Source organism: Podarcis pityusensis, assembly GCF_964106645.2.
Source record: "Podarcis pityusensis genome assembly, chromosome: 1".
Taxonomy (NCBI): domain Eukaryota; kingdom Metazoa; phylum Chordata; class Lepidosauria; order Squamata; family Lacertidae; genus Podarcis; species Podarcis pityusensis.
In genome coordinates, this window is record NC_138028.1 from 134,302,759 (window position 1) to 134,330,186 (window position 27,428).

General features: G+C 42.5%; 1 protein-coding gene across 37 annotated transcripts in view; it reads left to right on the plus strand.

Moving 5' to 3' along the window:
• Positions 1 to 27,428, plus strand: part of PCBP3 (poly(rC) binding protein 3) — a gene marked incomplete at both ends in the record, with an annotated part of 71,637 nt that overhangs the window by 32,773 nt on the left and 11,436 nt on the right. For 17 of the 37 annotated variants that reach the window (XM_081018410.1, XM_081018399.1, XM_081018391.1 and 14 more), the window contains 9 exons: positions 1,658 to 1,681; positions 3,803 to 3,835; positions 4,665 to 4,781; positions 5,630 to 5,761; positions 6,258 to 6,407; positions 7,844 to 7,987; positions 13,509 to 13,550; positions 19,565 to 19,643; positions 20,456 to 20,515. In XM_081018410.1, the coding sequence (XP_080874536.1) occupies positions 1,658 to 1,681; positions 3,803 to 3,835; positions 4,665 to 4,781; positions 5,630 to 5,761; positions 6,258 to 6,407; positions 7,844 to 7,987; positions 13,509 to 13,550; positions 19,565 to 19,643; positions 20,456 to 20,515 (781 nt within the window). Of the gene's footprint in view, positions 1 to 1,657; positions 1,682 to 3,769; positions 3,836 to 4,664; positions 4,782 to 5,629; positions 5,762 to 6,257; positions 6,408 to 7,843; positions 7,988 to 13,508; positions 13,551 to 19,564; positions 19,644 to 20,455; positions 20,516 to 27,428 lie in introns of those variants that run through there. The other 20 variants (XM_081018396.1, XM_081018402.1, XM_081018403.1 and 17 more) reach the window with 20 other exon arrangements.

The following is a 27,428-nucleotide window of genomic DNA, read 5'->3' on the forward strand; positions in this document are numbered from 1 at the left end:
AGCCACTTTCTCTGCTCAGGTGGTGATGGTGAGGCTTTACTTACTGATTCCCTTTCAGTTTGTTTTCTTTCAGTAGCAGCATTTCCCCAACAAGAGCCAAAAAGAAAAAGATATGCAGGGGGAACAGTATTTAAAAGTGCCCCCCACCCCCGTCCACCATTGGAAGAAGATGCTGGCCTTGAGGCAATTGTGTGTGTGGGGGGGTTAATCTGGATTTTCTATATAGTTCAGATATCAGCATAGAACACAAAATATGCACTGTACAAATGTTATGAAATTTAATAATGAACTGTGATCAAGGCATCATTAAAGGTATTAAATATACATGTAATGAAATATCAAAGAGTGGGGTCAGACCCAAAAATGATTTTTAAAAAGCTTTTGGGGGAAATCAATCATGTTTCTGTTCTATTCACAGAGCTTGTGGGAGCACTCAATGCATGTTGTTTGCCTGATAGTCTTGTCTATTTCTTGAGTTTCAGTTATCCAGTTACTATAATTTTTATAAATTCCAAATAAAGGTTTATTTGGCTGGTACTCTAGTCTAGCAATGTTCTTATTATTTACAAAAGAAAGCATATGGGCAATTTTACCAGAGGCTGAATATGCCAGTGATTCCCAACCTTTTTTTGGCCATGCCCCACCTAAGCATCTCTAAAATCCTGATCTCCATCACCACCACCGGGGCTATATAATTCTTAATTTTCAAAAAGTGAACTATTCACATGGAGAAAGCCCAAAAGGCCATTAACTGTTAACAACTCATTCTCAAATTGCCACCCCCTTAAAAATCAAATTGCCCCCCCCCCCGTGGGGTGTGTGCACCACGTTGGGAACCACAAGTCTATGTTAAGCTTCCAGCCTGAATCAATGGGCTGAAATGTTCAGCCTGAAGCTTTTGAAGCCCTAAAGAGCTCTTTGCGTATCCCACCAGAGAGACCCCTACGCATCCACTTCTGTGTGCTCCTCACCTGAGTGCAACTGAGCCATTTTGTATTTGTATCAATACAAACAGCCCTGTTCAAAGTACCTGTTTTCCCGCAGAGCCTGTGAGGGATTGCCTCAGATACTGTAATGGCAGTACTTACATTGGGCTTCAAAACAAACAAAAACTTAATAGAGAGATCTGTTTTTCCCTCTTCTGCAAACCAACCCTGCAATTTTATGATCTTATGATTGTCCTCCACTAGAAATGGTCACAGGCTGGATGCATATCCTGTGCTAGGAAAAAAGAAAGTAACACAAAAACACTTTTTGCTTAATATTGTGCTTAATATCGCTTTTTAATATTGCACTTAATATTGCTTTTTTTAAAGCCCTGAAGTACACATTAAGCAACTGATTTTTAAAAGATGGTGGAAATTATTTTAAAAACTGCCATTCAGGTGAATTAGACATTTTCTTTCCGCATCCACAGATCTAAGCCACTCCAACTGGAAAGAATATAGCAGCATAATAAATACAATATCCCAAATAGGGTGCAAAGTCTATTGCGTTCTTCAGAAGAAGAGCAGTGACTGGGTTGCACGAGGAGCTCTCCGTCGGGAAGATACCCTCTGTGGCCCATATCATTTAATTAATTTCAGTCTCAGCCAAGTATGTTTATTAATGAACGTTCTTGAATTCTTACTTTGTTGCAATTTTTCTTTTAAAACAGGAAGTTGGAAGCATCATTGGGAAGGTAATTTCTTCAAACTATGCATCTTAATGCTTCAGTATTGCCTGTGTTTACAAACTGCACATGTGGGAGGGAAATGGCCCTTTCCCAGCTGATTTTTCAGTACAAACAAACTGTAGTGTGTGGTTTGGTGGAATGAGATGTGTTTACTCACTTTAGATTTCTAGGTATGCCTCCAGAATTTACTACCAGTAAATTCTTTAATAGGACCGCAAATAATAATCTCCATTTATGTGAAAGAGGCCATATGTCACGCTATACCCTGCCATTTGTACAGTTCACCTACAATCAGATTCTTCTGTTAATTTAATAATTTGCTAGAAGGTCAATCAGGTAATTTCAAAATGGCTGATGCAGACAGGTTTGTTACCTATAAGGTAGCTTTAGATGTCCTAGCAGTGAGAAAGCTGCAGGCTTCTTTTTTGATCCCCAACAGTATTGACTGCCAAGGGGATTAAAAAACATGATTTACTCTTTCAAGTTTTGACAACTTGTATATGTTTAGCTTACTTTTCAGTTGTTTGTTTTTATGAGTTACATTGCAATGGCCATTGACTGCAAATAAAAAAAATCTGACTGGCTGACTAAAATGGGACAAGCGATTCAGCTGCCCTGAACTTTCTTAAGATGCACCTTCTATATTATTATTATTTATTGAATGTATATACCTCACCATACCCAGGGGTCTCAACCATCTACCTCAACCACAGCCTAGATATCCTTAGGTACAAGGCAGATAGGGTGTGCCTTATGTAATGGGGGAAATCACGTCTTTCATTTTATGATTATTAAACATAAACATTTATTTCAAAAATCAAAACAACTGCCTATTCTTCCCCTGAAAATGGTGCTATACTGTTGTCGGTCTCATTTGTTAAAGGATGCTTCCACACTAGCCAGATATTCTCTTTTAGCCAGAGCTTGATCTACAGTACCAAATAGAAAAGACAGAAACAATTATTAGTAGTATTCTATATTTATTTATTTATGCCCTTCCCTTTTCTCTGATGGGACTCAAGGCAACTTACAGCTAAAAACAAGAACCACTAAAAACATAGGAAAAACCAATAATTAAAATACAATTAAACATTAATAGAATTAAAACGATATACATATATAAAATCTGTTTAAAACATACCAATAATTACCAAAAAAAACAGCTCAGGACCAGTCCTTTCATTAAAAGCCTGTTGGAACAAGAAAGTCTTTGCCTGCTGGCGGAGATCTCTGAATGAGGAGGGGCCATATAAAAATTTAATAAAAATACATACATAAAATAAAATAAAATAATTCCCCATCTGGAAGCCCCCATGCACAAATGCCAATTGTTGCTACAACCACATCTGGAATATATTTAGAAGATATTTCAAAATGGGCTTCAAACATCGCAGGAGGTGGGGCTGTATTCTCTCCTCCATGTGCCATAGTGGTAACCTCTGAAGGTGTGCATGTACCAAGATGTGGGACGGGGTGTTTCTGTTTCTTTGTGAGCACCTCAGGGGGAAGGTGTGATTACAAGAGCTATGGGAGAGGTGGAGAGAGACAGACCCAGCTTAAAAGAAGCTGTGATTACTTTCTACAAATCTATCTGGGTCCTTAATAGAGTGGGGTCAGGGAAGAGCTGTCAAGTGCCTTAGGCCAAAAACAGCTGAGCTGTCCATTAATAAATGTAGCGGCATATTGGGCAAAGGATTTGTCTTTAACAGAGCCGAATTCTAAAATTTTCCTCAGTCTACAGGGCAAACAGGTTCACTAGATTTTTGATATAGGATGGTTATGTGCATCAACAGTGTGTTTTCCCAGTGTTGTTCCCTGGATACAGGGGGAGGAATTCACCGTTCCACCAGGGCAAGCATTTTGGCTTGCCAGATGGAAGGCTCTCCCTCTCCTTCTTCCCCCGCAGGCTGTTCCAGGAGTTCTCCCAGCCTCCTGAGCCAATTATGAATGGAGGGGAAATCCTGTTACACAAGCAGCCGTCCTTGTGCAGGGCTTCTGCCGATAGGACTCGTTAGTTAAATCCCTCCAATAATAAGGCAGACATGCTAAAATCCTTTATGGCATGTCTGTTAAATTTGTCTCAAAAGTGTTGATATGATTATAGCAGTTATTTTGCATCTTTTTCAGAAAGGAGAAACAGTGAAAAAGATGCGCGAGGAGGTAAGTGTCCAGTCCTTCATGGTGATGTTGCAGCTTAATATGTAAACTAGTATGATGATTTCAGAATGCAAGATCACAGGTGAAAGGGGCCGTATGTTTTTGTGTGGTTGAGGGGGTTAAGTTTCTTTTCATTAGTAATGTGTTGGAACATTCTGGAACAGAATGTAGGAACATTCTGCATAACTCTCACAGATGACAGCTGAAGGAGGGATCATGCTTTCCTGTGACATATGCCCAGTGCAGGAAAGAGATACACAACAATCTTGTAGGGCAGAGCTTTCCAAACTTTTCATTTTGATGACACACTTTTTAGACATGCATCTTTTCATGACATGGCAATTCAGTTTTACTAGCAAACCGAGGTTAAACTAACCCCTTTTCAGCTCCAGGAGGAATGCAGGGAGCATTCATGCAACACACCTACACACAGCAGCTGACACACTAACATGTCACAACACACAGTTTGGAAAGCTCTGCTATAGGGCATGTATTGCTTATAAGATGTTCTGTTTGGGGGGGGGGTTCACACATGGTTTTACAGATATTTTTCTTATCTCCAAGGTAAGATATGAGTAGACATTACATGAGTAAATATAACTAAGCAGATTATCTGAAGAAGTGTGCATGCACACAAAAGCTTATATCCAGAACAAACTTAGTTGGTCTCTAGGGTGCTACTGGACAATTTTTTAATTTTTTAATTTATTTAAGCAGATTAGCTTTGACATCATGTGTACTTCACATGTGTTGAGTTTATAAATATGTGGTGCAAATAATATATCATATGTAATTACGATATGTATGACAAAGTGTGGTCCTTCCATTCTAGAGTGGTGCACGAATCAATATTTCTGAGGGAAATTGTCCAGAGAGAATTGTCACCATAACAGGCCCCACTGATGCCATCTTCAAGGCTTTCGCCATGATTGCTTACAAATTTGAGGAGGTAAGCAAATTATTTAATAATGTTACAAGAAGTTAATAGATAGGCACCTTATTGATGAAATGTCTTCACAAAACTGCCCATCAGCCCAGGAGCGAATGCAGACCTTCTAGCTGGAAAAGATGCCCCACTCTCACCTGACAGGACAGAGGCTGCCGCCTTGGGCGGTAGAATCCAAGGGGCACCAACGCAGGTGCCGCTGACAAAGCAACTGCGGTGAAGGCTTCCAGGTTTCAGGGAGGTCTTGTGAAAGCCCTGTGAAATCTCATGCAACCTCACAAGATTTCACAGGGCTCTTTCAAGATCCTGCCAGAACCCAGAAGCTGCCACTATGTGACCCCCTGGTAAGCAAGGCTTGGTGAGGGTGGCAAGTGGCAAGTGGCAGGCACACAGGGCAGCAGGGGGGCACACAGGGCACAGGGAACATGTGGAACCTGCTTACAGGCATCCCTGACAAGGTATGTTGTGCTTCTCAATCCAGTTTGCAAACAGTATGGACTGATTTCTTTAGGAGGCTGGCTATACAAAATATAGTTGAGTTGAAGGGAGGTTACATTTTGTTTAGTTCTCTAATCTTCTAGTTCTAGGATATTGTGCTAAATGTATAGCAGTTCAATCTACGATAACAATAAACTTATTCTTAAATCAGGAGATTCAAGCAATTATCTCGTAAGCTTTTGAGAGATTCACTTCTTCCTTGTGCGCAGGCATGCTTTCTTGCCTTCTCAACTTAGCAGGAATAGAACAATTCTGTTTATTCACTCACAGGCTCATCAAAATGTCCGCCTCATTTTAAATAAGGTAGCATTGTCATCTGCATCATAAGGCATTTTCTTTCTTTCTGTTCAAAGGATATAATCAACTCAATGAGCAACAGTACAGCTACCAGTAAGCCACCCGTAACGTTAAGGTTGGTCGTGCCAGCAAGCCAGTGTGGGTCGCTGATTGGAAAAGGAGGCTCCAAGATTAAGGAAATCAGGGAGGTAAGCAGAGACAGGCTTTGTAGGGTGGCTGGTGGAAAGTCTGGTTATGCAGATTCTCCCATTTAATTCAGCTTTGGGGATTTGTTGTTGTTGTTTTTGCATGGGGGGATGGGAAGGTAAAAATACTCCCTGATCTTCGGGATTAGGACAATCTTTTAAAAAGAAAAAGGGGGGGAAATAGTGGGGTGGGACTTACCATAAGAGATTTGAGGCAGCAAATTTGTTTTCCGCTTTTTCTTTTTTTAAACAACAACATTTCCATTGGGCCATTTTTAATATCAGAGATCTAATATTGTTCCTTATTTTTTTATCTTGCCTGTGCAGGCAGAAAACAATGAGGGGATAATTAGCAAAGCGAATGGGGAATTGGATTTCACTTCTTGATCCACACATGAATTCCCTGCCAAATTTTAGGTGCTTGCACAAGACTAACAAGCCTATATTTACTTGTTTCTTCTTCTTCTTCTTCTCTCCCTACCTTCCTGCTCTTCTCCAGTCTACAGGTGCTCAGGTTCAAGTGGCGGGGGACATGCTGCCCAACTCTACAGAAAGGGCAGTGACCATTTCAGGGACCCCCGATGCTATTATCCAATGTGTCAAACAGATCTGTGTGGTGATGCTGGAGGTACAGTCTGTAACAATGGGGGTAAAGTATACAGAAAAAAGCCAACAACTGAAAACTTGGACAATGTACCTTTCTTGTAATTCAGTTACTCTTTGGTATTGTTATGGCTTCTTGCTTGCTAAAGCATTCAACTAATTATGGTTTCAAGGCATCTGCAGATTACATGAATGATTTCAAAAAGACTTGAAGCAAAATAACCAGCCTCCTATAAAGACATTTTCCATAAAGCAAACAAAGTAGCCAGTCTAGTTTCTTGCAATGACCCACATGCCTGTTCGTTGGATACAAAGTGGATCATATCATGAGGAATGTATAAAAGATGGAATGGAACACTCCAATGGTACTTTAATTAAATAATAATAATTCTCCAGAAAGCCAAAAGTAACAGAGGAGCAAGCAGAGAAATAGTAGATTAATAAAGTCATCACTGCTATTCTTCTAATTCAGGGTGGTCCAACTTTTCATACCAAGTGGGTCGCAAGAGTACTTCAACATGGAACCTGCAGGCTGCACATTCCCATATCATGGGGGGGTGGAAGAGAGTGAGCCCAAAATGTGATGCTCCCCCAGCCCTTATTCTGCCTTCCGAAAGGTGGATAAATGAGGCATCAGGCTTTGGGGAGGAGGCACAAGGCTCTGGCAGGGTCCTAGAGCCCTCCTACAATCTTCCCAAAGCTGGGAAAGCACTAGCTAGGATTTGCGATGGAGCTGGACAGGCCTGCAGGAATTCTAGGCATGTATGGAACACAGGTATACCACCTAAAACTCCTCGAAATCACAATGGTCTTCTGTCATATTCTAGTACAGCCTAACACCTGTACCTTACACCCTAACACACAAAAGTTAGTTCAAACAGTGGAATAGGGTTGCGAAATGTAGAATAGGCATAGATTACATTGCAGTAGTCCTCAAATTTTGAGGTAGTGAAGGCATGCAAATTCCCATCTTATATTAGACAGAGTGCAGCTCTTCCAGGTGGACCTGCCATGGATGTGAAAGAGCTGTGAAAATGAATCAACCTGAAATACATTCAAAATAAAAGCTTTAGGAAATTTAATTTCTAAGAACAGGTGTAGAAGCCAAGCCTGTGAACCAGAATTCCCTGGTTCAAATCTTACCTCAGTTTTGAATTCACTGGATAGGTTTAAAAGTGATGATTTTGTAGGTTTGTTGGAAGGATTCCTAATACGAGGTATGTGAGATACTTTGAACACTCTAAAGCAATGTATAAATTCTAAATATTATTTATGGTAGAACCATTTTTTCTGTAAAGTGATTATTTAGCTCCTCTGTTGTCTGGAAATTGGGCACGGTAGATTCATACCTGGCATCGTAGATCCACGTGCAGATCATGGTCTGATCTTTATGTGTTTGGTTGCTCTCTAACATTCTTTTTACTAACATTTCAGGAAATCTGGTCTAATGTTCTCTCTCCCTCTCCTTGTCCCTTTTCCTAGTCCCCACCGAAAGGTGCCACCATTCCCTATCGCCCAAAGCCCGCCTCCACCCCTGTCATTTTTGCAGGTGGTCAGGTAAGAGCCGACCCGCTTGCGGCCTCCACTGCCAACCTCAGCCTTTTACTGCAGCACCAGCCGCTGCCCGTTAGTGCTCTCAGGTTTTCTTGTCTTTTCACTTGCATGATGTCATCCCACTCATGTTGCACCAAAGCACTTGGACTCAAAGCTCTTTATTGAACACAGGGTGTAGCTGCTTCGTCCTCCAGATAAGAGGCATGAAAGCCATTTAGCACAGCTAAAGCTAATAGTGGCTTCTGGTTCAAACAATACTCTCTACTGATCTCCTCCTTAAGCACAACATTGGAAAAGAGAATGAAGCTTCCTCTCCCGCTCTGTAGCCACTCTTGAGTGGGATCTTTGAATAGGGTGTATGTGTCCATTAACACGGATGGAGCAGCAGGAATGATAGCTCAATAGGAGTGGGGTAGTTAGACAGTTCCTGAATCTCTAAGCCACCCTATAACAAAAGTTATAAGGTAAAATCATGGGCATCACATTTGATTTTGTTCATTAACACCACACCCCAATGTGAGTGTCTAGTGGCTTGAGACAAGCATGTTAGGTGCATGGGAAGGCATGTTTTTGCTGACATGAACAGGAGAATAAACCCTGGAGGACAAGATCCTCAATAAGGACGCATTTTAATGTGCTTTGCGGGGTGTGCTTGCAAGTGCTTTGACTTGCATAGTAGTTCATTTTGTCCTGCAATTTTTGAGCATATGCTTATTTTAAGAATTTCAGTGCTCACAAAATCACAAAGATTACACAGAAGCGCATTAAAGAGTTCAAAAAGCAGATTTAAAAATAAGAGAAATGAGATCAAACATAAAGCATATCTCAACAGAACTCTAAATGTTTCTGTGCTAAATAGTATTGAATAGCCATGTTTGAGCAATAAATGCAAATTTGATAAGCTTCAAAAGACATTCCAAGTGCACAGGGGTCTGTTTGAAATTTTTGTCTCTTCATTATTTAACTAATTTCAGTACAATTACTCAGTTTTCTTCAGGGCCATTTTACATTAGCATCTAATTGAAATATTTTTTCTCATTGTGACAGAGTCCAAAAATGGTACTCACAATGAAAAAGCAGTGCAGTAGATTAAAATAAACTAATCATGTGTTTGAGTCTCCAAATCTTGACATTAAACTCAGGCTGTAAATTAATAGAACCAAATAACACATTACACTGGACTTCCTTCTGCAAAAAGCTTTCACAAGGGAGACTGATTTGAGAGATTCAGCTCACAAAAAATGTGCCAGGTTGTTTTTCCTTGCACTTTGAGAGGTGGGATTTAAGTTGGGTGGTTAGCAAAGGATTAAGGCACTTCCCTGTGCCATGAACCCAGTCCAAATCACACCACCACCTCTGGGCTACTTTTTGAAGAAGAAAATTATGTGGGAAATTCCAGATACAGAATTCCAACATACCATGCAGTTTGGCTCTGTAAAAGAACCAGTTCATTTTTGTATCATACTTGATATTTTAGCAGACAAAATAAAAATCATAAGCGTATGCTTATTTAATGGATAAGAGTCCACCAAAATCATAACCAGTGCTATTGATTGTAAGAAAAGTATGGAACCACATGATGCAAACACATAAATTCACAGCAAGATTAGAAATAATTAAATGTTTTATAAGCATATTCTTGCAAGTTTCCAAGTAGTAAAACTGGAAAATTCATGTTGTTCCTCCCATTTGAGTTAATGAACAGTATTTGCATACTCATACCTCACCAACTAAATAAATCTCTGCAGATTTTATCTACCTAGATATTGTGCCTGACCACAAATGTTACTTCTGTTCTGTGCATTCATGCTGATTTTTTGGGAGGATAAAAATGCCATAATGGCCCCTAACACTTCTTTATCACTCTTTACCCAGTATTTGATCCATGGTGCCTTTTCTCTAAAATAGCAACCTAATGAAAGAGCTTTGGGTCCAGCTTATGCTTCTCAAAAGGGAGAGTAAGACAGAAGGAACACTGCCAAATCATACTAAGAAATAAAGTGTTTGGGATCCTCATCTGTTGATCCGTTATGAGGGCTAGGGAGGCCCAAGCAATAGCAGCCTGCTTCTTCGTCAGGGCTACCAAGACCGTTAACAATACAATTCAGTACAAAATAGAATAAAAAACAATGCACTAAGGTATAGGATGGAACCAAATGGGTGTTGGGATCCACCCAGCAAAGAAAAAGGAGGTGATTTTTAATTGCAGTCCCTTCTCCTAATACTTCTGCAGGACTCCTAATTGGGTGTGTGTGTGTTGCAGGGTGCTATGAGGGGACTAGAAATTGCTGGGAATTGCTTCCCCCCTCCCCTGTTCCGCTGACAGATGCCCGCAGACACTCATAGCTCACATCACAATTCAACATCTGGCAAAACAAAAGCATGGCAAAAACAAAATCCAATTCAGCTGTCAGTGAATACAGTGTTTGGCACATGAGAACAGTAGCTCCTAACATAGAAAGGTAGGTGCCTTGTGCAACCCTTTCCCGATGTCTTCTGAGGAAATACCTTATTGCTAAATCCTCAGATCTTGCAAATTACTTTTTTGGTGTCATCCAAATTGAACAGCAACCCATTTTAGAAGGCATTCTATGTTTCCTTATATACACAAAAATGGCATATGCATTTGGGTGCGTATAGGGGATTGATTGTTTTAAGTATAGCATACTTTGATCTGAACTGCAGAACACCAGCATTGGAGCTACGGTGGTAAAAGCTGGCTTCTCCTTTCAGTCAAGCTTCCAGGAGATTTGATTTCCAAGTCAGGCTTAGGCAAACTTTGCCAGTATCACTAACAAATATTTGGGAATGTGTACATTTAAGGGTGCGTTAAAATGAGGGGAAACGTTTAAATTGAAAAGGGGGGAAACCAGTTGATTTGGAAATCAATATCTGGCAGCGTTTCCAACCCAAGTCTCAAGCACTGCTCAGTTCTTTTCAGCCTCCATTTCTGACTCTAATTTGAGGATTTCCTCTTTCTCAAACTTTTACTTCTTAAATCCAGTTCTTTTTTTTTCAAAGAGCTAGATATCTATTTTCCTTTGCTGTTATTACTCTCCCTTTGCAAGTGGTTGTCCATTTTTATCCCATTTATATTGGAATTGTCTTTAAATCACTTTAACTTATAAGAAATGCCTTCCTGAACAATAAGCTTCTTTGGCAGAAAGGCATCTTTAGTTGTAGTTATTTATACAGTGTGTTGTTCATTTCCATTATATTCAAGAAACAGAAAAGGGTTTATTTTAGGGCAACTGCAAAACTTTATTTAGAAATTCTTGATATAAAACAAGGCAGACTCTTAAGGTTGTATCCAGTGAAATTATTCTGTTAGCTCAGGCACTTCTGCCTGTGGATCAGGACTTCCTTTCTCTGGGTGCCCTCAACCCTCTAAAGCAGATTTGGGGAAACACATGGGGAGAGAAGAGTGAGGGATGCCAACATTAGCCCTAGTGCTAATAGGATGATTTTGTTGGAGACAGCCCTCAGATTAAGAGATTAATATACACTTCTGAACTAAGAGCCTGGCTCACTCATAAAAAGTACAGCTGTGCATTTGTGTTGTCTCTAGTTTAGGATCATGTAAAATACATGTGTGTAGAAAATGGGCTAATATTGCATATTTATAAACCAACTACGTGGAAGAGGAACTGTTCTTCTCCAGGATGTGAGACTGGGATTTTGCATCATCTGTGCACTAATGCTAACTGTATAGCATTACAGACTCCTTAGCAGCTGACATGTCCCATTCTAGGCTATGGTCTTATGGAATTCTAGTGGAGTAGCTGTGACAAATTAATGTGAATTTTAGACTGGGTGCTTTGCTTTGATGTGGCACATTTTGGTGTGTTCTCCTATCAGCATTCATGTTTGAGCAAGCTTCAGAAGGTGAATATTTGAGATCTAAGATCATGGCTTTTGAGAGAAGCTACTGGAAAATGTTGGACATGGGGATATTTAGCCCAGCCATAAACTCATGGGGGGGGGTTGCTCCTGTCTCTAACAACTAACAAGGGCAAAGTGCTTTTATATGACTTGAAGTGGGCCATTAATACAACAAGGGGCTTGTAGTCCAACTTCAAAAATTCCATTCATGCAGTAAACACAGCGTGTAACAGAAATGCACAAGAAATATTAGAGCTGTTGTAAACTACTTGCAAACTACGTGGCCAAGCTACGTTGTCCACAAGAATGTATGGCAGCCTGCAAAGAATGAAGTAACCCTAATATTGCCAAACTAGGGGATTGTACAACTGAAAGGCCACACTACAAAGCTTGGGGGCTTCTCCAGCTTGGGGGGGGGGTCAGAAGTTCTGTTTGACAGGACTAGGCACAGGTCACTGCTCAGAACTCGTGCTCCCCTTGATCCATTCTGAAGTGATCTTAGCAATGCAAATTTTTTTATTTTGAGTAGGAATGAATGTGGGGGAGGATGATTGAGGTCACAGCCATTAGTTCTGCCCCAATACTTCTTGCATTTGCACAGAAGTCTCTGCATGTACACCTGAATGTGTGTACGCTTTCTACATGTGAACCCTGGGGGAAAATAAGGGCTTGGACCACCTGCAAAAGACACTCTGATGGACCTATGGGTATAGAGTGGTATATAATAATAATAATAATAATAATAATAATAATAATAATAATAATGTCATTTCTACCCAGAATAAATACTTGAACAGGATGTCAATTCACAGAAGCAGTTCCTCTGATGATCTGCTGTGTCTTATCATTGGTGTCTTGAGGCAGTAATATTGGATGGACCTCTAAGAATGAAGAGATGAAATATGCACTGAATCTGTGCAATATAATTGTCACACCAAACAGCAGCTTACTGGGGGTAGAGTGGATTAGAGACAAAAGAGAGAGAGATAGTAAAGATGTCACCAAGTGATTTTTCTTATTATGCAATGATCACTGGAACATGTTGAGATGCCACAGACAAATGAGAAGACTGAAACTCACCATGTGCTGGCCCAATTCACATTTCCTCAGTTGAGACATTCTGTAGTAGCTCTCAATCTTCTCGCACATCTGTGTTGTTTCAGAGCATTCAAAACTGACAGAAGTGGACTCACCTGTAGTGGCCTTTGTGTATCAGCATATGTGTGTCAAACTCTGAATTAATTGTTCAGTCTCCTTAACCACAGCTTAATCTTTGTCCGTATGTGGCCCGCTCCCTGGTACACATTTGGTCTGAGTAAACCAGTTCCACAGATATTATACCATGCAGAATGCCAGTTCTGCAGTTATAAATAAGGCTGAATTTGACATTCCATATTGAACACTAGTGGAGGTTTTAAGTTTTGTGACATTATTTGATAATGAAGGCACAAGAGCCCTTACAGTGGGCAACTGGCTCTCAGTTTTATTAAATGTTTCATTAGGTACATACATTTTGTCACTGTATATGACAGTGTATTTGATATGAATGTCTAAATCTGTTTAGAAGAACAGATGAGCTTAAGATTCTTGGTGTATTACCATAGGGATGAGAGAAAATTAGAAAACCAATTAATTCCCTCCAACTGTGGTGTAAGTAGTCACTAGAAACTACTGACAAATTCTTACACTGTGTGTTGTTTCTCTCTTGCAGGCCTATACAATTCAGGGACAATACGCTATTCCACACCCAGATGTGAGTTTTACCTTCATTGTTTGTATAAGAAGTTTGCTTTCTTATGTCATCTGCATGCTACTGCCAAATGCAACAAATATTAATATTAGAAATTAATATTAATACAACTTTTCTCAAAGTAAATGGCCGTGTGTGGTATTGGTATTAGCCTTTAACCTATTAGCACTCAACTATACTTCTGCTGAGGACTTGGCCTGTTGTGAAATTATTGAAATTATTCTGTGCTATCCCTTTGCTACATTGTGCGTGTGTAAGTGTGTGTACAACACACAAACACACACACACAAATATGCATTTTGTGCCTCAAATATTGGCCATTCAAAACCTTTCCCTCTGCTTCTCCTTCCTCATAAATTGCCCGCAAACAGATGCACCATTCTAAGTTATACATTTGCTTATTTGGTAATATAGAGAATATACCCAGAATTGTTAAACATTGTGTGCTTCTCTCAGACTTCACTTCCTGAGTGATTCTACAATCTGTCATTGTAGATATCCTCAGTTATAATGGAAAAGATGTCTGAATACCTGATGATGCTGAAACCCTTCCTCCCAAACCTAGGGGAAAGAAATAATGTTTAAAGCTGGTCATTGTTATTCATGTTCTGGCACCCTGTCCATGGAGCAAAGTGAACAGATGTACTTATATACTTAGCAAAGGTTTGATTTGTTTCTTATGCATCATCATCTCTGAAAAGAAATATAAGCCACACCTGGACATAATCTTCTAATGTTATTTGGAAATGTTTCTTTGGTGAGGTTAGAGATTGGCGGAGAGAACGAATCTGTATTGGGTTGGCACCATTCCAGTCTACAGGAGGGAGCTCAGTTTTACTTCTTCTTCTTAAACAACTCTTGTGTTTAGCATAACATGAAGAAGCAGTCCAGCTTTGCCTTCTTCTGGAAATGAGAAGGCATCTTTTCGTATGGAGATATGTGGGCCTTCACCTGTTATCTGAAGTGGTATAACCAGGTCTGAGCCAAAACATCTAAATAGACAATTTTTTTTTTTTTAATTTCCTTTTGGGGGGCTTACTGCCAATGATGGAGAATTTCAGGCAGAGGGGAGGCTAAACAGTGGAAAACCTCTCCCACTTCTCCACCCACATATAAGGTGTGGAAAATTGCTTGCAACAGTCAATCCAACCCAATATGAGTATTATGAATATTGTTGAAAGTAGCCATGGCCTCCACCCCTTCCAGTCTCACACCTTTAGCTCATTGCACACTTCATCTATCAATAGGAACAAACTATAGAGTTTCATTCAACAAATGAAACTGTTGAATGGTGCAAAATGGTGAAATGTCTATCACAGCCTTACAGCCCAGAAACAGCATGAACTTTTTGCTCAGTTTTGGGGGCAACCCAGACTCATGCCTAGAGAGAACTCGGCCTCAAATTTTGCGTTGGTCTGAGGATATGGGTTTGCAGTGGCAGCAGCAGCAGCAGAAGGAGGAAGTTATTTTGGACAGTTTTCTTTTTGCATCCAGCTGGGTTGTATGGCTCACAGTGGCACAGTGCTGTGTCTTCTGTCAGGTAAGCCAAGTGGCAGGAAAAATTTGGAAAGGAACTGAAGATAATAATAAGGAACCTGCCACTGTTGCCCAGTGTATAGCAGGGGCATGAATATTGTGAACAGGAATCTTCACCTCACCAAATACATCTCTAATCAGAAATGGTACAGAAAACACCAAAAATTAGAAACACTTTTCAGATGATGAAAAGTCAACTCTTTAGGTTAGAAAGTAGGAGGCTTGTACCCTACAGATCCTATGTGGCTACAGTTGGGTCTATTGACTTGTTGTGATGAAGACCTTGTTGAGAGGACCTGGAGTGTCTGTTAGACAAGGCAGTGGGGATAATCGTGGTGGGAATAGCCATGAAACAAGGCTGGCACTGCTGTTTGCTTTCATCTCAAGCCACCCTTTCATCCTCAGACAGGAATGTACAAGTCCTCTTCCTGCTACAACATAAAATATTCCAGTTAAGCTACTAACCAAAGGGGAACTTCATAATAATAGATTTGCACAGCAACCAGAAAGCCAGGATTACACTACTTGCTTCATTAATTCAAGTGGTTGAAATGGCAGGGCATTATGTGAAGGGCAAAATTCTGCTACATTAAAAAAAAAAGACTTCCTTAGTGGTCCTGTAATAGATTTGCATCAGAAGGCAGCTCATAACCTCTAAAAGTCAGAAATGGCAAGAGCATAGGGACAATGGCAAAGGATGTCACAGGCATTAGCCAAAAGGTACTTGTGACATTTGTACAATTTTTTTAAAAAATGACCAGAGCTTTGGAAAGTATCACATTTTCCTAGAAACAAAATATTGCAGTTTGAAAGCTGGAAAAGTCAGATATCTCTACAAGACAAACATTACTCCCAGGGAAAACATCTCTATCTTACGCAACTGACAAATGACAACTTGTGCACTCAATGCACAAAACAAAATAAGCAATTTAGGTTGCCATAGACTTGCAGTGCAGAGAAAATTAGACTCACTTAATTCCCATTTCAGGAGGGCTTAATATAGAACTTGTCTTTCTGCAGATTGCTTCTCTGACAGTCCTTTTTCTGAATACTGTATTTGTGCATATATATTTATATGATTGTATTTGACTAGAAAAGGACACGGTTCTCATGCTGTACCAGGACAGTTTCAACTAACTATTGAGGAAAATCCCAATGCTTTTTCCTGCTATGTACCGTATTTTTTGCTCTATAAGACTCACTTTTTCCCTCCTAAAAAGTAAGGGGAAATGTGTGTGCGTCTTATGGAGCGAATGCAGACTGCGCAGCTATCCCAGAAGCCAGAACAGCAAGAGGGATTGCTGCTTTCACTGTGCAGCGATCCCTCTTCCTGTTCTGGCTTCTGAGATTCAGAAAATTTTTTTTTCTTGTTTTCCTCCTCCAAAAACTAGGTGCGTCTTGTGGTCTGGTGCGTCTTATAGAGCGAAAAATACGGTAATTCTTTGTTCTGCTGAACTTGTAGGCCAGGCCAGCCATAAATAAAGATTCTCCCTGCACATTGCTGTGACCCTAAGTGAACTCGAGGATCACACCCAGAGCCTTGCCATTTTCATTTATTCTTGCTGGAATGTTTAGATTCTTGAGCAGTTTCTATTAATCTGTCTATGGTGTAGTTAAATAAATACCAATGCATTGTGGTGGTGGGGGGACTTATAAATTTATGTTAGAAAACACATTTGCCAAAAGGTTCTATGAATTATTACCTTTTTCTGTTTTGTGAGCATTGCATACATTATTTCCTAATCTTCCACTGACAGCATTCAACTTAACCATTTTTTTCCAGTTAAGGTTTACTTTATAGCCCCAAGGTTATAAAATAGCCTAGTGTGTTATATCAATTGTTTGATTTATCACAGAAGCATCAATATCATGAGATGGCGCACTGAGATTTTATACACCAACCCTTCTTTCAAAATTGTTTTGCCTTCGAATTAAAGGAGTTTAGCTGACTAGTTATCCGGTGCTTTAAAAAATCTGTCTTATAACTGTTCTTCTTGCAGAAGGAGCCTCCCCACCCCCCACCCTGCAATTTTGGCAGGGGGTCCATCTCCCCCCTCAGACCTTATGCTATAGCTGCTCCATTCCTCTCAACTCTTGGTGGAACATTTTCAAGGGGCTGATAAGGGAAGTCCAGTTTTTACCATATTTAATTCTGGATTGAACCCATTATGTTAAAAAGTATTTTGGATTTACTAATGAAAAGAATGACCCTATTTTCTTTCAAAATTATTTCCACTGCACTGAATAAAAGCCACATCTGGTGAAGTGGCTAGAAAATGCAGAAGAATATGCCACCCAGTGGGTTGAGCAAGACGAAGAAATTACACTGATCAGGAAATGCTGTGTCTCTCCTAGGAGACAGAAAGAGGACTTTCAAAGGAAACTCTCTATAGCTTTGAAATCTCTATAATTTCCTTTTTTATATATTCACACAGACCTTTTTATTAAATCTACTGCTCTTACTACCAGAATTAGTGTGGCTGCATGTGGTGTTGTTGTTGTTGTTTAGTCGTTTAGTCGTGTCCGACTCTTCGTGACCCCCTGGACCAGAGCACGCCAGGCACTCCTGTCTTCCACTGCCTCCCGCAGTTTGGTCAAACTCATGCTGGTAGCTTCGAAGACACTATCCAACCATCTCGTCCTCTGTCGTCCCCTTCTCCTTGTGCCCTCCATCTTTCCCAACATCAGGGTCTTTTCCAGGGAGTCTTCTCTTCTCACCGCATGCGGTATAGGATAAGCCTAAATGAAGAAAGGTAGTGGAAATGGACAAGAAATCAAACTGTTATGAGCAGAAACCATGCAAACTGGACAAGGAGGGTACAACAGGAAAAATGGTTCATTGCCTCCTTTCAGTACAACTGTGTGGGAATCAGGCTGCCTCTGACCTCAGGAACATAGATAATTTGCTCTGAAAGATGCATTTCTTAAGGGTAAATTTCAATACATGCCGGACTTTTGAGGGTGATATTTGCTTTGAGTTTCATTTGAAAAGTATTATTATTGGAGAGCCAGTGTGGTGTAGTGGTTAAGAGTGGTAGTCTCGTAATCTGGGAAACTGGGTTCGTGTCTCCGCTCCTCCACATGCAGCTGCTGGGTGACCTTGGGCCAGTCACACTTCTCTGAAGTCTCTCAGCCCCACTCACCTCACAGAGTGTTTGTTGTGGGGGAGGAAGGGAAAGGAGAATGTTAGCTGCTTTGAGACTCCTTAAAGGGAGTGAAAGGCGGGATATCAAATCCAAAACTCTTCTTCTTATTATTAGTTACTTTAGGTTCTGATTTCTATCTGTGAGCTTCTTTAAAAGTGGAGATAATTTGCATGCCATTTTCTTCTGGTGTTTTGCTTGCCAACTCTGACAATGGATTGAAAGCTCTATTTTTCAAACTCCCCTTTACCTTCCTACCTGTCTTCTTGAATAGCCTCCCAGGTGTTCTGCCTTCAGTGCTTCACCCTGACTATTACCAAACCAATGTCAGACTTCCCTGCATCCCTTCCCTCCAATATGCTGCAGGAGCAAGAGTTTTCCAGTTATTTTTGCCCAGAATTGAAAGTATAAGCTTCCCATGCCTTGCATTTCAGGGGGCTGGCCTGACTGGCTTGGTAGTATGTTCCTATGGCTGATTTGTTGTTCCCATGCCATCTAAAGCAGGGGTGGCCAATGGGGTGCCCTTGAGATGTTGCTGGACTTAAGTTCCTGTCATCCCTGAGCATTGACCGTGTTGGCTGATGGGAGTTGGGAGTCCAACAACACCTGGAGTGCACCACATTGCCTACCCCTGAGGAATCGTATCACTCCCCGAGCCTGCACAGCAAAATTTTGAAAGTGGACATGCTTTGCCATTATTTTCCTTCTTGGGTAATAGCAGAGATGCCGCGCAAAATGTATTCCAGATGCACTCCTCTTTATGAGCTCTTTGTTAAGGGGCTCTTAGAAGTCTCTGAGCACAACAAGGGATGAACGGGGTCTGAAATACATACCTATTTTGGCCAAACCCACACACATTGGACTTTTCACCTGGCCTACATACGTCCTAAACCTGCACTACTGCTTTGGTCCCTAGAACGTTTCCTGCCTTGGGCACAAATCCCAGCTCCAGTTCAGGAGCAGTTAGTTCCTCTGCTAAGGTGCCCAACTTGCTGCTGAAAGTGCTTTATGTGTGCACTCTTGGTGGTCCAGATGTTTCCCAGTTTTGTTCCAGAAGATGCAAGGCAGAATTTTATTTAGTTGTTTTAGCTACAGGGATAAAAACACCAAAACTAGGCTGCTGTATTTCAGACCCTGATCGAGCACAACTGCCACAGATTTGGGCATTACTGTATTTACCCAGGCCAAGTCCTTCTGTTAAAGCTGTGTTTGCCATGTTTCCACATGGCTTCCTGGTGTTTTTTTTCCTTTTAATTATAATTTTGTTCTTAGTTTTTGGTGTGACTTGTATTCTATAACAATAACCTTCTTAGTTCTAATGTCCCTCCTACCCCTCAGCAGTTGACCAAGCTCCACCAGTTGGCTATGCAGCAAACCCCCTTTACTCCCCTTGGACAGACCACCCCCGCTTTCCCTGGTACGTACCCAAATACCCTTTACAGATTTCCTTCTCTTCTTACCTATGCAGTTTCTCTTTCTTTCTAAGTTCAATTTGTTTAACGGTTTTTTAAAAAATAGGATCTGTAACCAAAGTTGCAAGTATCAGTTTGAGATATGTTAAAGCACTAGAATAATAATCCAGTTTTTTCTTCATTGTGGGTATGAGTTCAATCCACTCATGGGCATTTTTATCTACTTTGCTCTTTACCTTGCTGAGAAATAGACAGGTTATGCGTCTGCAAGTCACCTGCTCATTTTGTCTGCTGCAAGACATCCATGTGGCCAACAACACTTTGTTCATGGGGGCATCGAAAGTGTCAGTTGAGAGGATGCAAATTCCTTCTAGTTCTCTGTCATGGTTTTGGTCACTGTTTCATTCATGTATTCAAAGACATGAATTCATTGTTAATTAATGTTTAGCAGGTGAAGCTCATGCTTTCATGAGAAATACTGAGAGGGAGCCGTTACTCTAGTGGATAAGCCCTTTATTCGAAGCATGGCGAAGACTTTAAGGGCTTCTGACAGAAACTTAGTAGGTGCTATTGTGCCTCACAAATGTTAGTAAATTATTAAGTAAAGTGAAATCATTTCAACAGAACACTCAGTTAGTAGATACTACATTCCATGTGTTACGTGTATCTATTTAATATATCTTCATGTCATTTGGGCGATCACAAAATGCGTGTTCTGCAATTTTGTTCATCATATTTTGAGCTTCCTAGATGAAGTGACATTGCTTATCTCCTTGAAGGCAAAAAACATTAAATCTGTTTCTTCTTTGCTCTTCAGGAGAAAAGCTGCCCTTACATTCCTCCGAAGAAGCTCAAAATCTGATGGGCCAATCATCAGGTAAAACAAAGGCTATAGGCAAATACACAGGGAACTATTTGCATTTATAAATATTTTTTCAATTGGATTCTGCCACTTTTGTAGCCACTTACAAATTGACTGCTCAAGTTATGCTGATGAGATAGTTTGACTCTCAGTGGGCATTAATATGTTAGTATAACACAATATGAACTGCTTAAGCTATAATGGTATACAGTGAATCCTTTTTCTTTTTAGAAAAACACTGGGATAAAATGAAATTGCAGAACTGAAATGTCTCCTCTTTTACAGAATAATTGCTCTGTATAAGAACAGGATTTTGGCTCCTCCTGCTTTCTGTTTTCAGTCAACCTGTGAAACTACTCTCCTCTAAGCCTCTCCAGCGTCCTATCAGTGGGTTTTTATAAGCACTGGCCAGGATCCAAAGCTCATGCAACTAGTTCTGTGCGCCTTAGTGAGCTTTGTGTTTTTGTACATTGAACAGCAACCCTCCACTTGACACACTGCTTTCAAACCTGATATAATAATAAGAAGAAGAATGTATTATTTATACCCCACCCATCTGGCTGGGTTTCCCCAGCCACTCTGGGCGGCTTCCAACAAAAAATTAAAATACAATAATTAATCAAATATTAAATCTTCCCTAAAGGGGGCTGTCTTCAGATGTCTTCTAAAAGTCCAATAGTTGTTTATTTCTTTGACATCTGACGGGAGGGTGTTCCACAAGGCGGGTGCCACTACCGAGAAGGCCCTCTGCCTGGTTCCCTGTAACTTCGCTTCTTACAATGAGGGAACTGCCAGAAGGCCTTCGCCGCTGGACCTCAGTGTCTGGGCAGAACAATGGGAGTGGAGACACTCTTTCAGGTATACTGGGCCGAGGCCATTTAGGGCTTTAAAGGTTAGCATCAACACTTTGAATTGTTCTCGGAAACGTACTGGGAGCCAATGTAGGTCTTTCAGGACTGGTGTTATGTGGTCTCGGCAGCCGCTCCCAGATGCCAGTCTAGCTGCCGCATTCTGGATTAGTTGTAGGTTTTGGGTCACCTTCAAAGGTAGCCCCACATAGAGCACATTGTAGTATCTATTATTATTATTATTATTATTATTATTATTATTATCATCTACCAAGCGGTAGATAATCAAAGCATGCGCCACTCTGGCAAGACAGTCCACGGGCAGGGTCTCAGTCTGCGTACGAGATGGAGCTGGTAGGCAGCTGCCCTGGACACAGAATTGACCTGCTCCTCCATGGACAGCTGTGAGTCCAAAATGACTCTCAGTCTGTGCACCTGGTCCTTCAGAGGGACAGTTACCCCATTCAGGACCAGGGAGTCCTCCACACCTGCCCGCCACCTGTCCCCCCAAAACAGTACTTCTGTCTTGTCAGGATTCAACCTCAATCTGTTAGCCGCCATCTATCCTCCAACCGCCTCCATACACTCACACAGGACCTTCACTTCCTTCACTGGTTCTGATTTGAAAGAGAGGTAGAGCTGGGTATCATTTGCATATTGATGAACACCCAGCCAAAACTCCCTGATGATCTCTCCCAGCGGCTTCATGTAGATGTTAAAAAGCATGGGGGAGAGGATGGAACCCTGAGGCACCCCACTAGTGAGAGCCCAGGGGTCTGAACACTCATCCCCCAACACCACTTTCTGGACACGGCCTAGGAGAAAGGAGTGGAACCACTGTATGGCAGTGCCCCCAGCTCCTAGCCCCTATAGATGGTCCAGAAGGACGTCGTGGTCGATGGTGTCAAAGGCGGCTGAGAGATGCAGCAGAACTAGGAAACAGCTCTCACCTTTGTCCCTAGCCCGCCGGAGATCAGCGACCAGTGCGACCAAGGCAGTTTCAGTCCCATGGTTGAATCCTGACTGGAAGGGATCCAAATGGTCTGCATCTTGCAGGCGTGCCTGGAGTTGTTCAGCAACCACCCACTCAATCACCTTGCCCAAGAATGGAAGATTTGAGACTGGGCAATAGTTGGCCATAAAGTTTGTTTTTTTAAGAAGCGGTTTAATTACTGCCTCTTTCAGTGGGTCTGGGAAGGCTCCCTCACAGAGAGAAGCATTCACCACCCCGCGGAGCTCATTGCCCAGCCCTTCCCAGCTCGCTTTTATGAGCCAGGATGGGCAAGGATCAAGGAGACAGGTGGTTGGTTTCACTTGTCCAAGCAGTCTGTCCACATCCTCGGAGGTAACAGACTGGAATTGATCCCACACAACTTGACTAGACAGGACTCTAGCACTGTCCCGCCCTAGCCCTGCTCCCATGGTGGCATCTACCTCCTTCTGAATCTGAGAGACTATATCTGCAAAAAAAAACTTTGCAAAATCATTGCAGCAGATCTTGGGGCCTTTACCAGTCTCCTGCTGCTGTTTTCTGCAGATGCAATAGAGGCGGTGAAGAAGGTCCTCTTCGTCTTCGCTATTGCCACTTGGTAGGCTCGACGTTGAGCTCTAACCTGTGTCCGGTCAGATTCAGAATGAGTTTTCCGCCACTGGCACTCTAGCCATCTCAGTGATTGTTTCATCACCCTCAGCTCCGAGGAAAACCACGAGGCTGTCTGGGCTCCATGCAATCAGAGATGGCGCTTCAGAGCCAGACAGTCAATAGGCCTGGTTAGCTCCACCAGGGAATCAGCTGAAAGGCCATCAACATGGGATAAAACATCCCCTACCACTCTCTGGAAACCATTTGGATCCATTAAGTGGCGGGGGCAGACCATCTGAATCAGTCCCACCTCCCTGCAGAGGGGAAGGGTCGCGGAGAAGTCCAGTTGCACCAGGAAGTGATCTGACCATGGCACTTCTTTTGTTTTGCTTTTACTTAGTGTCAGATCACCCACATCCATAGAGGTGAACACCAGGTCTAAGGCATGTCCGTGACTATGAGTTGTGCCAAACTTATTCAGGGACAGCCCCATGGAGGCCATGCTTTCCACAAAGTCCCGAGCGGCCCCTTGTAAGATTGTGTCGGCGTGGATGTTAAAATCCCCCAGGACAACCAAACTAGGTGTCTCCAGGAGAACATCCGCCACGACCTGAAGCAGCTCGGGCAGGGAATCCTTGGTGCAGCGGGGAGGTCGGTACACCAAAAGGAATCCTGTACTGCCCCTATTGCCAGTCTCCTGCTGCTGTTTTCTGCAGATGCAATAGAGGCGGTGAAGAAGGTCCTCTTCGTCTTCGCTATTGCCACTTGGTAGGCTCGACGTTGAGCTCTAACCTGTGTCCGGTCAGATTCAGAATGAGTTTTCCGCCACTGGCACTCTAGCCATCTCAGTGATTGTTTCATCACCCTCAGCTCCGAGGAAAACCACGAGGCTGTCTGGGCTCCATGCAATCAGAGATGGCGCTTCAGAGCCAGACAGTCAATAGGCCTGGTTAGCTCCACCAGGGAATCAGCTGAAAGGCCATCAACATAATAATAATAATAATAATAAATTTTATTTATATCCCGCCCTCCCCAGCCGAAGCCGGGCTCAGGGCGGCTAACAACAATAAAACAGTACAAAAGTACAGCATAAACAACAGTCTAAAATCATTCGTTATAAAATTAATTAATTCAAGCCACTGGCAACTATTGGGCCAGAGCTCCGCGAAGATTGCCGAGGGAGGGAGTCAGGCTGTGCCCTGGCCAAAGGCCTGGTGGAACAGCTCTGTCTTGCAGGCCCTGCGGAAAGATGTCAAGTCCCGCAGGGCCCTGGTCTCTTGTGACAGAGTGTTCCACCAGATCGGAGCCACAGCCGAAAAAGCCCTGGCTCTAGTTGAGGCCAGCCTAACTTCTCTGTGGCCTGGGACCTTCAAGATGTTTTTATTCGAAGACCGTAAGTTTCTCTGTGGGGCATACCAGGAGAGGCGGTCCCGTAGGTACGAGGGTCCTAGGCCGTATAGGGCTTTAAAGGTTAAAACCAGCACCTTAAACCTGATCCTGTACTCCACCGGGAGCCAGTGCAGCTGGTATAGCACCGGATGAATGTGGTCTCGCAGCGAAGACCCCGTAAGGAGTCTCGCTGCAGCATTCTGCACCCGCTGGAGTTTCTGGGTCAGTCTCAGGGGCAGCCCCACGTAGAGCGAGTTACAATAATCCAGTCTGGAGGTGACCGTCGCATGGATCACAGTGGCTAGGTCAGGGCGAGAGAGGTAAGGAGCCAACTGCTTAGCTTGGCGGAGATGGAAAAATGCCGCCTTTGTTATAGCTGCAATCTGCGCCTCCATGGAAAGGGAGGTGTCGAAGATTACACCCAAACTCTTAACGGACGGTGCTGGCACTAATTGCGCCCCCGCAAGAGATGGGAGTTGTCCCCCCAATCCCATATCGCCCCGTCCCAGCCACAGGACCTCTGTCTTCGAAGGACATGGGATAAAACATCCCCTACCACTCTCTGGAAACCATTTGGATCCATTAAGTGGCGGGGGCAGACCATCTGAATCAGTCCCACCTCCCTGCAGAGGGGAAGGGTCGCGGAGAAGTCCAGTTGCACCAGGAAGTGATCTGACCATGGCACTTCTTTTGTTTTGCTTTTACTTAGTGTCAGATCACCCACATCCATAGAGGTGAACACCAGGTCTAAGGCATGTCCGTGACTATGAGTTGTGCCAAACTTATTCAGGGACAGCCCCATGGAGGCCATGCTTTCCACAAAGTCCCGAGCGGCCCCTTGTAAGATTGTGTCGGCGTGGATGTTAAAATCCCCCAGGACAACCAAACTAGGTGTCTCCAGGAGAACATCCGCCACGACCTGAAGCAGCTCGGGCAGGGAATCCTTGGTGCAGCGGGGAGGTCGGTACACCAAAAGGAATCCTGTACTGCCCCTATTGCCCAACTTCCAGAACATGCACTCAGAGAACTGGGTCTTCCCAATAGGACGCCTGGTGCAAACTAATGACTTCCTAAAAATCACTGCAACCCCCCCTCCCCGCCCACATGACCTGGGTTGCTGTGTGTAAGAGAAACCTGGTGGACAAGCAGCGGCAAGGACAGGCCCATCTGCTTCATCCAACCAAGTCTCTGTTACACATGCCAGGTCAAATCCTCCATCCATGATCAAGTCATGGATGGCAGTGGTCTTATGAATCATTGACCTGGCATTGCACAGCAGCACCTTCAGGTCATGTGGGTCTCCCACGACCTGAAGCAGCTCGGGCAAGGAATCCTTGGTGCAGCGGGGAGGTCGGTACACCAAAAGGAATCCTGTACTGCCGTATTGCCCACTTCCAGAACATGCACTCAGAAAACTGGGTCTTCCCAATAGGACACCTGGTGTAAACTAATGACTTCCTAAAAATCACTGCAACCCCACCACCACCACCATATGACCTGGGTAAAATCCCCCCACCAATCATCTATTTGGTGTGAAAAGTCACAAGAGCCATATGAATACTTTCATGTTTTGCAGCACAACTTGTGTTAGAGAGGGATTCTGATAAAATAAAATAGCATTACAGGAGAATATGGTTAAAGCCCCCTCCTGAGCACCAGGTTTCCAATATGAATTGGGATTTAGTTTACTTTTTAAAATGGTGCCTCAGCTCCAGAGGCAGCCAAATGTTGCTGCTTACCTGTGTTTTTTTCATCTGGGTCCTGAACCTAGTTTTGGGACTATTGGTGAACAATCTGTGCTATAAGCTGGTCACGGGGAGTGTGCCTGGATGTTGTTCTGTGAGATGTAGACATGAGGAAGCCTGGAATGCCTTGGGACAATGGGGCTTGGGAGGAAGAGTTTGACTTTCTTCCCCTACCATGATCCCAGGAAAAAGCACCTCTCCGAAGTTGTTTCTTGCATTTCAAGGGAAGCTCTCATTGGTGCTATCAGAAGCTTCCCTTGAAAGGAGAGTGCTTCAGAGGTGGAGAGTGGGCCTGTCAGGGACAGAGGTTCCTCCTTCCTCTCAGTCCTATGCCTGTTCAGGTTTCCCCATGTCTGCTGTTCACTTGTTTAAAATGTACATGCTAATTGCATTCAGGCAATAAATGTCACATCTGGTTAAAATTAACAATGGCAAATATTCACATGTAATTTTCCTTGCTTATTTTCCAAAACAGCAAAATAAAACTTAAGAATTGAGTAATTATCTGTGAGCATTACGTAGACCAGATCTAAGATTTGCCCCTGATCTAACACTGCATGAACACAGGCTTAAGTGCTGGGAAAGCAAAGGTACCGGTAGCTCTTTCAAGGAAGCTGGACTTCTGCTGATCAGCTCTGCTGGAAGGGCGGGAGGATTCTGAGTTCAGTTCTCCACCAGATTGCTTGTTGGATGTTAGCAAATGGGCAAATAAGAAGTTGTTTCATTACAAGATCATGGAGAGGTAAATTGCCATATTAAAACTGGAAGCCTAAGGGATCACAGAAGTGAGTGATGAACTAGAGAATAAGCACGCTAACTTCATTTTCTTTAAATGTTGAAATTATAAGTCTTGCTTTTATTTCGCATTATATTGCTTGTAATTTGCAGCAGATCTGCTTCCAGGCACAGTCAAAGGGAGCAGCCTAAAAGGAAAGTTGTAGTTGAGCGTGCAGCCTTGAATCTTTGTGCAGTCCAGGGAATCTTTCCTTTCAATCTTATAATTATTATTATTAATAATAATAATAATAATACCCCGCCCATCTGGCTGGGTTTCCCCAGCCACTTATCTGAGGCCATTGTGGATAGGACATTAACTAATGCAAAACCTGGGCTGAAATAAATTGGATGAAAACCTCCAGACAGCCTCTTTTGCTGCAACATTTTATAAACCACACAGAGTGATACAGATACAGACCTCTTATTACTGCCTCTTCTTTGCAACCAGCCCCAAAAGAAACAAGGAAAGCTTCCCTGTCAGTGGGTGGGTCTCCAAATTTACACTTATTCTTTCAAATGAGTATCTGGAGCAAGAATGGGATATCTGGCCTTCCAGATGTTGTGAAACTCCCTCATCTCTGACCATT